This window comes from Schistocerca americana, chromosome 9 (assembly GCF_021461395.2).
Source record: "Schistocerca americana isolate TAMUIC-IGC-003095 chromosome 9, iqSchAmer2.1, whole genome shotgun sequence".
NCBI lineage: Eukaryota > Metazoa > Arthropoda > Insecta > Orthoptera > Acrididae > Schistocerca > Schistocerca americana.
Window position 1 is genome coordinate 184,913,730 of NC_060127.1, and position 18,196 is coordinate 184,931,925.

General features: G+C 40.8%; 1 protein-coding gene across 1 annotated transcript in view; it reads right to left on the minus strand.

Annotated features, from left to right (window-relative positions):
- The window catches only part of LOC124550803 (basic proline-rich protein-like), a 131,354-nt gene that overhangs the window by 16,206 nt on the left and 96,952 nt on the right, over window positions 1-18,196 (minus strand). Inside the window, exons 7-8 of the mRNA XM_047125529.1 lie at window positions 13,846-14,008; window positions 204-372 (exon numbers count right to left, since the gene is read on the minus strand). Coding sequence (XP_046981485.1) covers window positions 204-372; window positions 13,846-14,008 — 332 coding nt within the window. The remainder of the gene's footprint in view (window positions 1-203; window positions 373-13,845; window positions 14,009-18,196) is intronic.

Here is an 18,196-nt window from a genome sequence, read left to right on the forward strand (position 1 = left end):
CACATGAATAGGACTGCTCTCCATTCCGCTCCTGTCCACAATTGGTTTCTTTGTGTGTCCGCTCACATGCTTCGACATGTACACCAAATACGGGAGTACATAAGTCCATCTTCTGTATTTTATCTACAGTCCACTGGAAGTCCAATTAATACACCAATGACAAAGATACATAGAAGTAGTTGAGCTGAAATCACAGTACCCACCGGCAGTACTCTGTGAAAGTGAGGACGTAGCACTTATCCTCTATACAGGCCACACTGTTGATGTCTTTGTGCTTTGAAGCAAATATTTCGTCTTCCGTGTCTGCAGAAGAGATGCCCTGTTCCGTGTGCTCTGGTCGGTAGTACCAAAGCAGTGACATCATCATTTCGCCTAGAAAACAACAAGAGAACAAATACAATACATAAAATATCTACTTATTACAAAATCATATTACAAAGTGAGTCGACATTTCTGCTAACTTAGTTCCCACCAATCAAAATGCATGTCATGCTGCATGTTTGACCTAGGTCACATTTGAAAAAAAAAAAAAAAAAAAAAAAAAAAAAAAAAAAAAAAAAAAAAAAAACACCCTGATGCAAAGAACATGCTTAAATATATAGAATGAAATAATTTACCATTGTCAAATTCATATCTTTCAATGCAGATCTTAATATGGTTCCTCCTTCCAATCATCGACAAACACAAAGATCATAAATACCGAGATACATGATAGAAAAGCAACTGCAATAGTGGAGAGGTATTCGGACAGGATAACTGTGAGTTTCTACAGAGATAATCTAAAAAAACTTGCTCCCCTTCTAGCAATAGTAAATCATAGGTCACTGGAGCAACAAAGCATTCCTAATGACTGGAAAAAAGTGCAGGTCATTCCTGTTCCCAAGAAGTGTCATTAGGCAGGCTTATCTCACTGACATCAATCTCTCGCAGAATTATGGAACAAATTTCATGTTCATGTATTGAGGTTTTTGGAGAAAGAAAATTTCTATAATAATCTACACAGATTCAGCAAACAGAGACATTGTGCAGCTTGCTCTGTTTCTCCATGAGCTCCAGAGTGCAGCAGATCAATGGTGTTGCGGTTGATGCCATGTTCCTCGATTTTGAGAAGGCATGTGATACAATTCTGTATGGTTATTTAGGAAAGCTTACTAAGTATTAGAACAGATCTGTGACTGGAATCAGGATATCGCTGCAGACGGAACGCATCATGTTGGTATTAACAGAACAAAACTGACAGATGTAAGCAATATTTTAGGAGTTCCTCAAGGAAATGTGAAAGAACCATTATGGTTTGCAGTATATATAGGGTGGTCAGAAACAGACTGAAAAGCTTTAGAGGTATCTGACAGAAGGTTGCGCTGAGAAAGAAATGTTAAGAAAAAAATTTGGCACACTGTGCCATTTCTGAGTTAATTAGCACTGAAGCTAGCCAATATGGGCACCATGCACACAAATTCAAGTGGCCCGCCAGAGAGGGCGTCACCAAATGTGTACTTCTTTTGGTTTCCTCAACCAAACAAGAGAGCAATTCAAAAATTGGACATGGGACAGGAGAAACGACTGAACACAAGACAAGGGCTGAGCAGTCTCTTGCGCTGTCATTTACACTATGGCAACAACTGACACTAATTGTACCTGGTGCATATGATAACCTGATTGGCTAAATTCAGTGCAAACTAAAATGGAAATGTTGCAACATGTCAAATTTTTTCTTAAGAATTATTTCTCACAACAGCCTACCCTGCAACATACTTATAAGCTTTTCAGTTGGTTTCTGACCACACTTTAGTGAATAACAATGGCAGCTCTGTGAGTCTGTTTGCAGATCATGCAGTTATCTATAAGAAGGTATCAATGCCAAAAAGACTGCAGCAAATTGTATGAATACATGGAGAGGATCAGCAACTGGGGCAGGGGCTGGCAGTTGATTCTGAATGCGGTATTGTGCGTAAGTAAGTGAAAAAGCAACTACTGTATAATTACACCGCTGATGACAAATCGCTGTAAACAGTAGCTACTGTAAAATACCTAGGAATAACCATGTAGAGCAGCTTAAAGTGGAATGACCACATAAAACAAATAGCTGGGATAACAGATGCATGGTTGAGATCCACATGAAAAATCTTAATGTAATGTCATTCACTCATGAAAGAAGTGGCTTACACAACACCTGTTTGGCCAATTTTACAGTATTTCTCTTCAGTGTCGGATGCTTTCCAGGTTGGAATAATAGAAAAGATGTAGAAGATCCAACAAAAAGAAGCACAATGTAGAAAAGGGGGTATATGCTTTCTGCTCCATTGGAGACCAGCAGTGGGTGAGCATAAAATTCAGTGTTTACAATCCCGAACGAACACATATATAGACAAAAGACCCCTTACACCCACAGAAATTTGTTCTGAAGAATATTTATGACAGTCTTGCAAACAGTACAGTGTTTAATCTTTCAAAAAAGCTTTATGTTGAAGTCAGCAATTATGAGCACAACTTATTTGGCGAAACACACTGATACAATAGATGCACTCAATCAATATAAACACACTTAAGTTTGCAGCGACACAAATAGAATGTAGCTGGCCAAAAATAGAATTTGCGTATAGTCCACAGTCGAAGCCAAGGCAGTCAATTAATAGCAGCTGATGAAATGAAAGACCCACGTAAGTGAGCACACGCTCCACTACACGCTCCGAGCTGTAGATGCACGGATATAGTCGCTCGGTGGTCACGGGACCCAGCCTGTTGACAAAACGTGTGGTCTGGGTGTGCTGTCTCTTCTCAGAGTTCCACATACGGTGGCAGCTCCAGATCGCGGCACCACCAGTGGTGACGGCTCCAGCAGCTGTGACGGCTCCATGTCGCTGTCAGAGACAGTTACAGTACCTCCTACTGAGTTCTGCTACATCGAGGAAGGAATTTATTTTACAATTATGCTTTTACCATAGATCCTTTCAGAATATCCTACAAAATCTTAAAAATCCCTAGATTCAGGCCATGTAATTATAATAACAGTACCAAATATTATTTTCTACACCCTTTTGCTGCACTTAACATGACACTGTTGGGTTCTTGTATTGAGCAATAGTTTTCTAGCATTCCAAGTCTTGTACGAACCTACCTGTTAAGGTTTTTCTTGTTAAGTCTATTTCGTCTGTCTCTTTTTACATTTTTGGGAAGACTGAAGAACAATCTTTCCACCTCAGTATCTGAAGAAGGGACTGTTAGTAAAAGGGAAATGACTACATTGATGTTATCATAAATAAAATTGTCACAGTGATGTTTCAAGCTTAGTACCTTATTCCAATAAATTTCAGCTGGCAGTTTCCTTTATTTCTTCGTCCCCTTCAATCCCAAAATGCTTGACTTTGGTGAGAACTGGATGTCTCAATTCATTGTCTGCTTTATGTATGTTGGTTTCTCTCACCAAAAAAATGCAAATGGCTAAACATATCTTTCACAGACTGTTTCTCGAGATTTTGTGCTACTTGGAGATTTCACTTCTACACAACAGGTGTAATCGGTCACCTTTCCGTGTGATTACTGATAGTGTAATACGACTAAGTTCACGACTGACAATAACAATTGCACAGTTAACATAGCAAGCTAAAATTAGACAGACTTCATTCAATAACAGCCTGAGAGAATCCCCTTAATAGGTCAATGGTGTCACAGAGTAAAGTAATATATCAAGTGGTGCCTACTGTAAATAATACGTCGGCACCTTAAATCCAATTTTACCAATTTCCCTAAACCCCTGTCAAAGCAAAACAGCCCTAAATCGCACATAACACGAGGGTGGTTTGAAAAGTTCTCGGAACGGAATAGAAAATAGTACTTACATCACTGAAACATTTTTTTTTTATTATTTTTCAATGTAGTCTCCCTGTAGATTAATGCACTTGGTCCAACAATGTTCCAGTGCCTTGATCCCATCTCAAAAATAAGTTTCCTCCAGGCCTGCAAAATAGTTGTCAATTCCGGCTATCAATTCTTTGTTCGAAGTGAATCTTCATCCACCAAGAAAAATTTTCAGTTTCGTAAAGAGATGTGTGGCGTCACTGCCAGACACCACACTTGCTAGGTGGTAGCCTTTAAATCGGCCGTGGTCCATTAGTATACATCGGACCCGCGTGTCGCCACTATCAGTGATTGTAGACCGAGCACCACCACACGGCAGGTCTAGAGAGACGTACTAGCACTCGCCCCAGTTGTACAGCCGACTTTGCTAGCGATGCTACACTGACAAATACGCTCTCATTTACCGAGACGATAGTTAGCATAGCCTTCAGCTACGTCATTTGCTACGACCTAGCAAGGCGCCATTATCAATAGATATATAACTTGTGATGCCTGTACCGTCAGACCGATGTACACCACTTGTGGATTAAAGTTAAGTATTACAGCAACTGCATCCGTTTTTCTAAGTTCTCATTTCCTTGTAATGTTCCAGACCTCACGCCAATCTGCGTGAGCTTAAAAGCGTGCATTTCGGCCTCCTCTAGCAACACTTCAAGATGGATGTCTGATGGAGCCATATCAGGTGAATAAGGTGGGTGTGGCAACAATTCGTACCTTAGTTCGTGTAATTTTGCCATGGCAACAGCGCATGTTTCCGATCCAGCATCAAGAGCCGTGGCACCCATCTTCCAGATAATTTTTTTGCTTCTAATTCTTCAGTTAAAATGTGTTATATTCTTTCAGATGGCAGCTGGCAATCGTGAGCAGTTTCACACAGTTTCAACTGGTGGCCCTCCATGACCATTTTGTGCACTTTTGTAATGATTTCTGGAGTAGTGACACATCTTGGCCGACCACCGTGTGGATCAGGATCTAAGCTCTCCTGACGAAATTTAAGTTCATTTGTCCACTTGGCAACAGTCGAATATGAAGGAGCAGAGTCCCCAAGTGTATTCTGGAAACTGGCACGAATATCCTTTGCTTTCATATCTTTCTTTATGAAGTACTTAATCACTGCTCAAATCTCGATTTTTTCCATCTTCACAAATCACTACACGAGAACAACAGAGCCATGTCGCTGTCACAGCTCTCTTCCAGGCACAGAATGTGGCACGTGTTTACAGTCAGAAGTCCAATCCATATTACGTGAAAAACTTGTTGCGCTAGAGCTGACCTCTCGTGGTGATTACGAGGGCTTTTCAAACCACCCTCATATAAGAAGTTTTGCCCTTAAAAAAGGGCGAAATCCTGAAAAGTGGACACCCTGTTTTGTTTCCATTTTTACGGTGTTGCCAATTCCTGAGTGTTGCTACATCATGTCAGACGAGTCTGCAGTGACAGACTAGAGCATCACTCAAGCACTAATGACTTTTCCAACAATCAGGTCAACACAAATGGAATCAGTCAATTGTGGACAACAATTTGTGGGGGAGTGAAACGGAATGATCACACAGGATCAACTGCAAGTGAAGCAGGTGTCAGACTTTTTGTTCACTGGTAGGATATCAGGAAAATGGAGTCACTCTAAAAAGAATACTGATTGTGAAGTAGCTGTGCGAGATATCTTATAATATTGCTCGAGTATGTAGGACTTGTATAAAATAAAACTAACAGGAGGTGTTGAAAGGCAACACGAATGGTCACATTGTTACGTGGCAGTTAACGCAAAAGACTGTCAGGTAACCCGTCTTTATAGAGTAATATGCAGATTCCAGTAGTTAGCACAGTTAGTTCTTTAACACTGCATGAAAACCGCAGACACTACGAGGTGGGATCCAAAATTTTTGGGACTGGTGCTGCCGCCTGGAAAGTAGGAGTAGTAGATCTTTGCACGGCTAGCTGGCGAGAGCTGCATATCTGATGAGTCAGTGTGTGGAGTGGCATTCGGCTGGGAGGATGTGTTGCGTGTCCACAGTGATCTCTATAATACTCTGTGTTTGGTGTGTGGCGATTTTACAATGGATTCGCCGAACAGAACAGTGTATATGTTTCAAATTCTGTGCAAATCTCGGGAAAAGTGCGACGGAGACCCTTGCAATGATTCAACAAGTGTTCGGGGGACAGAGCATGAGCTGTACGCGTGTGTTTGAGTGGCATGCTCAGTTCAGGACCAGCCGTACAGACGTCGAAGATGATGCTCACACTGGAAGGCCCGTGAGCCGCACAAAGCCAGACACTGTTGCCAAACTTCAACAACTGGTTCGTGCGGATCAATGTCGAACCATTCAAGACCTTGCAGATGAAGTGGGTATTGGTTATGGGACATATCAACGAATGTTGACTGATGAATTGGGCACGCACTGTGTCGTCGCAAAATTTGTGCCAAGGATCTTGACTGCCGATCAGAAGGCACAGCATGTTGAAGTGTGCATGGACCTTCGTCATACTGCATCTGATGATCCAACCTTCTTGTTACGGGTTACCACCGGTGACGAGAGCTGGATTTACGGTTATGACCCAGAGACAAAGCAACAATCGTCCCATATATAAAGGGAATTGCGCACAAAAAAATTTGTCCCACCCAACCAAACAGTGAATGCCACATACTACTGAGATGTTTTGCGACGGCTCCGTGAAAACGCGCGGCAGCGACAGCCCGGACTCTGGCATCAAGGGAACTCACTGCTGCATCACGACTAGGTGCCCTGTCACATGTCCTTGCTCACCTTTTTGGAAAAACAACATGGCGATTGTACCCCACCCACCATACTCGTCAGATTTGGCATCTTGCGACTTTGCACTGTTCCCAAAACTGAAACTCAAGTTGAAAGGCCATCGGTGCAACACTTCAGAGAGGATTCAAGAAGTATCATTGGCGGTGATAAACACCCTCGAAGTACAAGACTTCCAGAAAACGTTTGACCAGCGGCAGAAGTGCTGGGACCGGTGCGTACATGCAGATGGGAACTACTTCGAGGGTGATGGTGACCATTAGTCGAAAGGTTAGGTTTTCAACAGATGGTAGCACCAGTCTCGAAAATTTTGGGTAGTACCTCGTACTACCAAAGATTGCCTGCTGATTATTTCTTTTTCTCTTTATCTTTTAATAAACAAAGTGAGACCTGTTATTTATGTAGCCTTAGGGACTTCATTTACTTGGTCCGCAGCAGGGAAGTTAATTTAGGAGGCATAGAGTGGTAAAACATTGTGATGGTACAAACCCCCGTTACTAGATGAATATTTCTAGTATGCAAGGATCGCTTTGTGGAGAGCGAGCACGCTACACGGTGCGTGACTCGCAGAAGCGTGTGGCGCACCCGCGCTGGATTTACAACGGTCGGTGGGATGCCTCTGTTGCCACGTGGCCCGCAGCTTGGGGCACTGTTTTGTTTTTCACGCATTACACGGAAACTATGTAACTTACGGAGAAGAGCGGTGCGGCAGTGGATTGTGGTCAGCAATATGCACCTTCTGAAAGATCGGTCTTTATTTCATGTCACGAGATGCAAAACTTATAGTAACCTCAAAATCATTTAATATCACAAATACTGAAAGATTAATAAAAATAGTAAATAACGACTTGCAGGGATGAGCAAGCACTCATTAAAAACATTTCGTCGTAGCAGACCGAGTGCTGTAGTCATATGTTAAGATTCATAAATAATAAGCCCGTAAAGAGCAATAAACAAAGTTTGAGGGAAAATTGTTTATAAAATTCAATAGAAAATTCATGACGTAAAGAACGGCACTATATAATATTTTGGGTGGCATCACACGTAATTTAAACCAGTTTAGTTATACTATACACTTGACTTGCAATAGTTTTCATTGTTTGCAAATTATTATTAACATTTATCACCCATAATTAATTAATTATTATAGATATGAAGATTTTGAGCAGCGCACTGTGTAGATCACAACAGATTACATCTAAAAATGGTGCTATATGCAGTTCTATGTTAAAACTTTGCAGCACAGATGTCAACAAACAAATATGCGCTAAGTGGTGAAATTCTGCAAAAACTGAAACTTGATTTACGGGCGATAGAATAATCCTAGAAATTAATGTACCATAGTAAATAAGATGTACTCTTTAGTGCGGTTCTGATGGTGTACTTATTTCTGTCGAGGGATGTAAGTATCAAAATTTGTAACCTTAACTGGTGAGACTGGTACTCGCATAATGAGGGGGTTGATGTCCGAGCCTATATAAGCAAGTGGCCATCTTGGCCAGGGGTCAGTCGTTTTGGAAGGTGGGTGGCGAGCAAGCCCCACTTGAGGGTGGCCCATGCGGTCGTTTGAGAATTCTTTTTCGCGCAGATTTATTTCGACAAAGAATATTGTTCAATAGTGCAAATGTGCAAGCATATATTCGTTGAAGTGGAAGTGCTACAATTATTTGTACGATTTACGAGGCATACATCGTCGTAAGTGAACATGTGGCGAACTGTGATTTCACGCCAAAACTGCTAGAACAAAGAGGACAGTGGGACTTGTGGTTCTGTTCGAACTGATTGAGTAATTTTCGTTTATAGCAGCCTACATTACTGCTATTGAGGGCTCGGTGTCAAATTATTATTAAAGAAAAACTGTAAACCGTCTCACCAGTGCTAATTTCATTGTGTGAAAAAAAGAACAACGCCAATAAATGGTGATTGAACTGTGTTGTGAAAAATTGATTTTAGTATAATAATTGCCTAATTCTTGTTCCCTAGCATTAACTGTACTTATGACTGAGTGAATAATTAATTCAAAAACTATAATAAATGCACGGGTGTGGAAGTGTACTAATGCACCAAGTGTGGAAATCATCCCCTGAGACTTACGCGAGAGGCAAAATTTTGCAATAACATTTTTAACCAACATTTGTATACGCACATTTCGTGTGAAAATGATGCAACCTCATTTCTTTATTATTTACCGCCCCCTCACAGCATGTGTCACCGGTGCAGCCTCTGAGGCAAGGAGGACATGAAGTTGATTTGCATCACAGTTTCATTGCACAGATTTAACAATCATAAGCAGCCAGTTGCACTTGACATGCATTTCAGTGAAAGTAATGGTGTTTGTCCTTGTCTTTCTTCAAATCACTGAAGATTTTTGCCGTCACTGGCTGTATCCGTGATATAGTTTCACCTTATGCCTTCTTGTGTCCACTCATCTGTGCCAAGGCCATAGATCATATTTCCTAACCGCCCACTTACTAAGTGTTTATATGCTTGATACAGTGAGTAAATCATTTTGTTTGATGTCTTATGAAAATAAACAAAATTGCTGTAGTGACCACTAGTTTCTTTTTGTTCTCTGATGAATCCCTTCGTTAACATGCGTGTATGAGGTATTGTACCCATACTTTCATGCATAATTGGTCCATCCCTACTAATTTTTATTTAAGAAGCCAGCATTCACTGTTTTTCTTTAATTTGTGTGACCTTACGGGGAGCTTCCCTTCACTGTCGGTCATCAGGAATGAGATCTGTAGTGTCTAAGGGGTATGCTGAACAACTCCATGATCACCTCACAACAGGTCATAATGTTTAGGTTTTCACAGCTGACATCTTCATTAATTAAAACTTCTGGGCTAAGAGGCCACTGTCGAACAGCAGCGATTCTTCCTCTTGATGTTTCGTTGCCAACTGCGGGGAAAATCTTTCGAGGTGAGTCAACAAATGGCTGCTGGGCCGTGGAGGTCGCGTTTATATGGAGCACATAGAGGGTACCACCACTCGTCATGTGCTGTTGATGGTGAAACTATACCTGACTAATGCCACACTCTTGATCAACATTAATCAAATGTCACAACACTGGTACAAAGTCTACCGCCATATCTTATGTAACTTTAAGCCACCTTCTTTTTTGTTAAAATTATTGTGGTGTTTATAAATCTCTACAGCCTCTTTACCACACCTACATAGAATTTTATACACCCCACGTACTGCAGAACGGTGTTGTGTGTCTTTCACTGGTTTTAGACATTCACTGATCTTCTTAGTAGGTTAGCAGATTTTTTCAACTCGCAATTTGGCCAGAACTTTCCCAATATGGTCTGTAATATTGTGGATACACGGAATGAAAACTTTTCCAGTCAATTGTTGTTGTTGCACGTTTCCAGACACTGTTTTTATGGGATGGAGTGCTCGATCTATCTCACTGTAATCATATCCATTTTTCTTAAAAGCTGTTTCAAAAATTTTAAGTTTCTCTTTCAAATAAAATGGCTCGCAGATATTATTAGCCCCGTCCACCAATGTTTTAATAACATTTCTCCTCTGCCTCGGATGATGGCTTGAATCCTTATGGAGGTAACAATCTGTATGTCTATCTTTCCTATAATCCTTGTGATAAGCCCCATCTGTCCCTTTAATTACTGAAGCAATCCAAAAATTAAGCTGTCCATTACACTCTGTGTCCATAACAAATTGTATCTTTGGATGAATACTACTTAAATGTACCAAAACCATTCAATTCCTCTTCACCGTGATTCCATATCACGAAAGTGCCATCCGCATATATACACCACTTCAGAAGACTTTTATTGGCTGACTGCAGCGTCTGCTGTTCACAAAATTCCATTAAAAGATTAGCAACAGCTGGACTTACAGGGCTCTACACTGCCTTTACTTCAATATGTTTCAATACATTCACAGAACTCATTATTATATTGAGAATGTTGCCTGCAATTGCCAATGAAACATCAGGAGGAAGAATTTCTACTGTTCAACCAAGGCCTTTTAGCCAGGTTTAGAATGATAAAATTTTCCGTCTGGAGTGTTAAATAGATTTATTCGTAATTGTGATTTCACCCTAGGTGCACAGGGTCAGCACAACACTCTTCTGGCAGCTCTCAGATATACAAACCTCTGATCCAAAACTTCTCGTTTACGCAGCGCCTCGACTGGCATCACGAGGCCTAGTGGTCCCTGGTCCACTCCTCCCATGAAGAAAAAAATCCCTGACAGTACAAGGAAATGAACCCGAGTCTTCCGCCTGACAGCCATATTAAAGAACACAGAACCTCACTAAAATGAGAAGAGTGTTTTAAACCAGATGTCTATGCACGAGTTCACTCACTGTGTTACAAGCACTTACTGTAAGAATCACTAATGAATCCATGTCATCTGCACGCTTTATTTTACTGTGCATCCATTAGATGTGACATTTGACAACTACCGTCCTGCCGAATGTACTGTATCAGTTTTTACACAACGTCTATGTTATGTGTTACATTACTTCATAATAACTTAAAATATTTCTTTATAGCTGTCATATTTCTCAAGGAAGGACAAGTGAAAAATCTGGTCTTTAAGCAATTTACTGTATTAAGCTGTCACTTGATAATGGCACAACAGGCCTAAATCGCAATTAGGGATGAATACATTTAATAATTCCAGAAAGTGTTTGACATGGTGCACCACTGTAGACTACTGACAAAGGTCCATGCATATGGATTAGAGTCCCAGATATGCAAGTGACTAAGGTCTGTCAAGCAGTAGAACCTAGTACAGTGTCCTAAACAGCAAGTGTTCATGAGAAATGAGGGTACCATCAGAAATGCCCCGGAGAAGTGTGCAGAACCACTCTTATATGCATAAATGATCTGATGGAGAGGGCCAGTAGCAATTTACAGCTGTTTGCTGATGATGCTGCGGTGTATGGGAAGGCACTGTTGTTGAATGACTGTAGGACAATAGATGGTAAGTTACATAGAATTTCTAGTTGGCATGATGAATGGTAGCTTACTTACTCTAAAAGCAGAAAAATTTAAGTTAATGTGAATGAGTAGGAAAAACAATCCTGTAATGCCCAAGTACTGTGTTATTACGGTGCAGGTTGACACAGTCACATCAATTAAATATTGAGGCATAATACAGCAAAGTAATTAAAAATGTAGTGAACCCATAAGGTTGATGGGAGGGAGAGTGGATGGTTGACTTGGTTTTAATAAGATAATTTTAGGGAAGCTTAGCTCATCCATAAAAGAAGTGGAATACAAAATACTAGTTTGACCCATTCTCGAGTATGGCTCGAGTGTTTGAGATCCCAATGAGTCAGATAGAAGGAAGACAGTGAAGCAGTTCAGTGCTGCTTGATTTATTACCCGTAAGTTCGATCAACATGCAAATATTATGGAGAAGCTTTGTGAACTCAAATGGGAATCCCTGGAGAGGAGATGGCTTTCTTTTTGCAAGGTAGTATTGAGGAAATTTAGAGAACCAGAATATGAGGTCTGCTGCACAATGATTCCTCTGCCACCAATGTACATTTCGCATATGAACCACAAAGAACAGATATGACAAATTAGGGCTTTTAAGGAAGCTTGTAGTCCGCCACTTTTCTCTGTTTGTGAGTGGAACAAGTGATGAAATGAATAGCTGTTGTACAGGGTACTCTCTGCCATGCACTGTGTGGTGGCTTGTGGAGTATGTATGTAGATGTAGATCTTATGCTACACCCAGTTTCATGTAGCATATCATTCAACCAATGTGACTGAGTGAGGTGATACAGTGGTCAGCACACTGGACTTACAACTGGGAGGACGATAATCTAGTTCTGCAACTTGCCATCCAGTTTTAGGTATTCCATGATTTCCCAAAAACACTCTGGGCAAATCCAAGTATGGTTCCTGAGAAAAGGAAATGGCTAATGACCTTCCCCATTCTTTCATAATCGAAGCTTACACTCCACCTCGAATAACCGTGCTGTTGACAGAATGTTAAACTCTAATCTTCCTTCTTTTTTCCAGCGGAGAGATGTTAACCCCCATGTCTATCTTGCCAATGAATGACGGCTACTGTTTGGAGGTTTCTGTCACATGTGCCCACGAAAGACGAAGTTCCTGTGTTCTAGACTCAGTCCGGCACACAGTTTTAATCTGCCAGGAAGTTTCATATCAGTGCACCCTCCACTGTAGAGTGAAATTTCATTCTGTGTCGCTTTTGTTTAGCATCCGTGAGTTGGTGCCGGTGTTTGGAGTAGCACAGTGCACTACTGAGTAAAAGCATGCACCATGACAGTGTGAAATAATGTCACAGCAGAACAGAAAAATTCTGTTACCATGATTTACACTACTGAGTAAAAGCATGCACCATGACTGTGTGAAATAATGTCACAGCAGAACAGAAAAATTCAGTTACCATGATTTACACTACTGAGCAAAAGCAAGCACCATGACTGTGTGAAATAATGTCACAGCAGAACAGAAAAATTCAGTTACCTTGATTTAATGTTCATTCAAGTGTCAGATCTCATGGTGTTCATAAAAATCTTATTACTTGTTTTGTAATGGTGTAACACAAGAAGTTTCTGTACATTGGGAAATAATATAGCGAGTGAGTAAGTGAATAATTACTTCGTATTCCTTTGAAGGAAGTTGAAATTTGGTGAAAAGTTTCAGATTTCAGCACAAGCACAACTGCCACAGTAATGAAGTCCATCAGACTGCACCAGTCCACTCCAAATAAAGTTTAATTACAGGTGCAGTAGTTCAGAATTCAAGAGAACAACATCAATAAACCTGGACATACATACACTGAAAGGGGAACATTGCATTGGCAATGACCAAAATTGATCTGTGCCTCTATCTTCCTGCTGCCACGTCGGTTTCACTTTTCACTGAACTACATTCTATTGAATGTTAGATTACGTGGTACAAGAAACATTAAAAGAACATAAGAGAATGCAGACTGAGCATCTACAAATAATGGATCCTGAGAGGTTACCAGTAAAAACAATTAAAAACATATGTAAAGGAAAGCACAGCTTTGGAAGTCTGGGGCAACATGGGAACAGATACCAAATAGGAGGAGCATGAGGAGAAGGTAAAGAAAAGTATTTTCTTCATTCCAGCATTCACTATGCTAGAAATCTTCAGAAACAATGTCAGAGGATGGCGTTGACCTGAGAAAACTATGCAGGCTTTACACTAATCACTCAAAAACGTTAGCTTACCATCATCTGGGTTCTCCCACAGGGCAGCAACCTTTGCAACAAATGGGAGGTCCAGCTTCCTTGGTCCAGACTTGAGGAGGATGCAGTCATGCGGGCACACCAGGTCGCCCTCCACGTGTCGCATTGCGGGATAGCATTTACGTGTAACAGGTACATCGTCACTCTGTAAACAAGCACGTGACATCTTTAAAAAAATACAAAGCTGTTTTACACCAGTGTTAAAGGTACAAATCAAACTATGAAACTGAGCACATAATGGCTTTCACAAAACAGTAATGTGCACAATGCAATAAATTGCAAAAACATCACAAAGAGGGCATCACATCTGCCACTTTTTAGTCTTCCTGAAGTATTTTTTTTTAAACAATTATGGTAGTAAGTAAATAAAAAAAAACGAGAAGTGCATTCAGACATCAAATTTGAAACAATAAAAAAAGAAGATGTTGACTAGTCATGTTATTTAGGTACTGTAATTAAAGAAGACAATAGACATAGCACTGAAACAAGACAAAAAAAATTGTGACTGTAAAACATGCTTTCAGTGACAGAAGACAGCTGTTACTGGAGAAGTAGTTAAATACAGAAAAGACAGTTTGTCAGTACTTTCGTCTGGAGTGTTCTACTGAATGTTCTGTTGATCACTGTTGAAGATGGACAGAATATTCTTAGAAAGGAAAGAAACGTGCCTTTGGAGAAGGTAAATAATAACCACTTGGACACAAAGGAAATTATTTATTATAATGGTGTTTGGTCCTTAGGCAGCAATTTATGCATGTTTCATCGTTGAGTGACTTAAGACATAATTTTTAATTGGTTTGATGAATGGCAGCTTGCTCTAAATGTAGAAAAATTTAAGTTAATGCGGATCAGTAGGAAAAACAATTCTCTAACATTCAAATACAGCATTAGTTGTGTGCTGCTTGACACAGCCTGTAGTCTTGCTACTGGTAGGGTTCAATCAGCATTCTAAAATTACAGAGATGTTTTGTGAACTCAAATGGGAATCCCTCGAGGGAAGACAATGGATTTATTGTGGGTCAGTATTGAGGAAATTTAGGGAGTCAGAATTTGAGGCCAGCTGCAGAATGATTCTGGAGCCATCAACGTACATTTCACGTAAGAATCACAAAGAAAAGTTAAGACAAATCAGGACTCATACAGAGGCTTATAGACAATTGTTTCTCCCGTGCTCCACCTGGAGTGAAACAGGAAAGAAAATGACCAATACCTTCCACAGTGCACCATGTGGTAGCTTGAAAGGAGTATGTACATAGATGTAGATGTTCATAACCAAGAATCACTTGTTGCACATTTAAAATCCAAAATTTTGCTAATTACAGGTACAATCTCAGCTTGATCCCACATGAAATAACGGTAAAGATTAAAGTTGCAATTTTGGCTATGGGCATCCTAATGATTAAAATGCAAAATAAACAACATATGTTATGTCATTCCATTCTAGAGCTGGAAGTATGTATCCATACTTCTTACACAGGAAAACTGTATGTTTCAATTTGTTGGATATAAAAGAGAAAGCTGCAATACATTGCAGCTTATGTAATTTTATTTATGTGTTTTGCTGTATTCACACCTACACTGATAAACTAAAACATTATGGCCACCTGATCAACTGTATATTGGTCCACATTTCGAATGAAACTATCTAGGTTTCTGAAAACACACAGCACCATATGTCTACAGACAGGTCACGCAGTTCCCACAAACTCTGGGTCTGTGGTTTGAAGTGTAACATATTCCTTCAAGGGAAGTGATGGAGTACAGTACATTTCTCTGACCAACGAATGTCAATCGTGACCTTTGTGAGTATTTCTTTGTTTTTGTTAAGTATGCTATTTCAATTAGTATAATGTGGGGAGAATTTTTGTATTTCTGACGTGCAAGTTCACAAGTTGGAATGGACGCAGTGTATCTGCCAGTCACTGAGACGGGGGCAGTTTGTCTGTGTGTTGCAGCACTTGCTGCTTGGAAGTTTGCCCCATACCGCCATTGTCACCTAGGAAGTGCACTGTGGGTCATGCACGAGTGGGTCATGACATTGGCTTTGTCATTATAGTAGCAGTGAGTCTAGAGAGTTCGTCTGACAGTCTTGGATGAGTTATACTGAATGTCAAGACAAGCTTTGTACGTTACAACCTGTAAATAACATATAAATGAAATATTCTTACATGTGTAGCAACTATCATTAAATGGTAATTTGTCACAGAAGAGATTAGTATCATTTTGTAAAAGTTGGTTCACGGAATGATGTAGCACCTAGCACAGGAGACGTTGCAGTGGTGGTGAAGTATGTACAGTGACCAAAGATATAATTCACAAGTTATATGCCAAATGTAACACAGTTAATTTCGTATTTGTGAGTACGGACCTGGTGCCTGATAATGCCCCAGATGTCTTCTCAGCAGGCAAATATGGCAGTCAAGACAGCAACGAGTTCAGTGTCACGCTCTTCAAGCCACTATAGCACAATGCTGGTGGTGTTGTATCACACACAGTTATAACACTGGAATAGGCCAGTGCCATTATGGAAGACAACAACCATGAAGCGATGCAGGTGGTCTGTTATAATACTCAAATAGTCCACAACAGTCATGGTGCTTCCAATTACTACCACAAGTTCCACAGAGTCCTGGTGAATGTCCTCCATAGCATAACACAGTCCCAATCAGCCCAAGTCCAGGGTACAATGCCTGTTTCAAGCAGTCACACACCTAGACTGGAAAAAAGTGCAGGTGACGCCTGCATATAAGAAAGGTAGAAGGACGGATCCTCAAAATTACAGACCAATATCCTTAACATCGGTTTGTTGCAGGATTCTCGGACATATTCTCAGTTCGAATATAATGAATTTCTTTGAGATAGAGAAGCTGCTGTCCATGCATCAGCACGGCTTTAGAAAGCATTGCTCCTGCAAAACGCAACTCGCCCTTTTTTCACATGATATTTTGTGAACCATGGATGGAAGGTATCAGACGGATGCCATATTCCTTGACTTCCGGAAAGTGTTTGACTCGGTGCTCCACTGCAGACTCCTAACTAAGGTCCGAGCATATGGGATTGATTCCCAAGTATGTGAGTGGCTTGAAGACTTCTGAAGTAATAGAACCTAGTACGTTGTCCTCAATGGTGAGTGCTCATCGGAGATGAGGGTATCATCTGGAGTGCCCCAGGGAAGTGTGGTAGGTCCGCTGTTGTTTTCTATCTACATAAATGATCTTTTGGATACGGTGGATAGCAATGTGTGGCCGCTTGCTGATGATGCTGTGGTGTACGGGAAGGTGTCGTCTTTGAGTGACTGTAGGAGGATACAAGAGGACTTGGACAGGATTTGTGATTGGTGTAAAGAATGGCAGCTAACTCTAAATATAGATAAATGTAAATTAATGCAGATGAATAGGAAAAAGACTCCCGTAATGTTTGAATACTCCATTAGTAGTGTAGCGCTTGACACAGTCACTTCGATTAAATATTTGGGCGTAACATTGCAGAGCGATATGAAGTGGTACAAGCACGTAATGGCAGTTGTGGGGACGGCGGATAGTCGTCTTCGGTTCATTGGTAGAATTTTGGGAAGATGTGGTTCATCTGTAAAGGAGACCGCTTATAAAACACTAATTCGACCTATTCTTGAGTACTGCTCGAGCATTTGGGATCCCTATCAGGTCGGATTGAAGGAGGACATAGAAGCAATTCAGAGACGGGCTGCTAGATTTGTTACTGGTAGGTTTGATCCTCACGCGAGTGTTACGGAAATGCTTCCGGAAGTCTCTAGAGGAAAGGAGGCGTTCTTTTCGTGAATCGCTACTGAGGAAATTTAGAGAACCAGCATTTGAGACTGCCAACTTACTGCCGCCAACTTACATTTCGCAGAAAGACCACAAAGATAACATGAGAGAGATTGGGGCTCGTACAGAGGCATATAGGCAGTCATTTTCCCCCCGTTCTGTTTGGGATTGGAACAGGGAGAAGATGCTAGTTGTGGTACGAGGTACCCTACGCCACGCACCATATGGTGGATTGCGGAGTATGTATGTAGATGTAGATGTAGTAGATGTGGACGACTGTGTACGCTGACACAAATGTCAACCCAATGTCACAACAAATGCGAGTCGGGTAACATGTTTCCACTGACTCCAGGTGCAATCTTAATGATCTCATACCCAGTCGGAACGGACAAAGTCACGGTCTCAACATGGAAAGATGTAGGGGTCATTTGCTGCAGTGCTTCATGTTCAACAATGTCTGCTGATCAGTGTGCTGCAAGATGTTTTTGGCTGCACCACTACTGCACTGTCATCACATCTGCCAAAGATCACTACATAACTCACCTTAC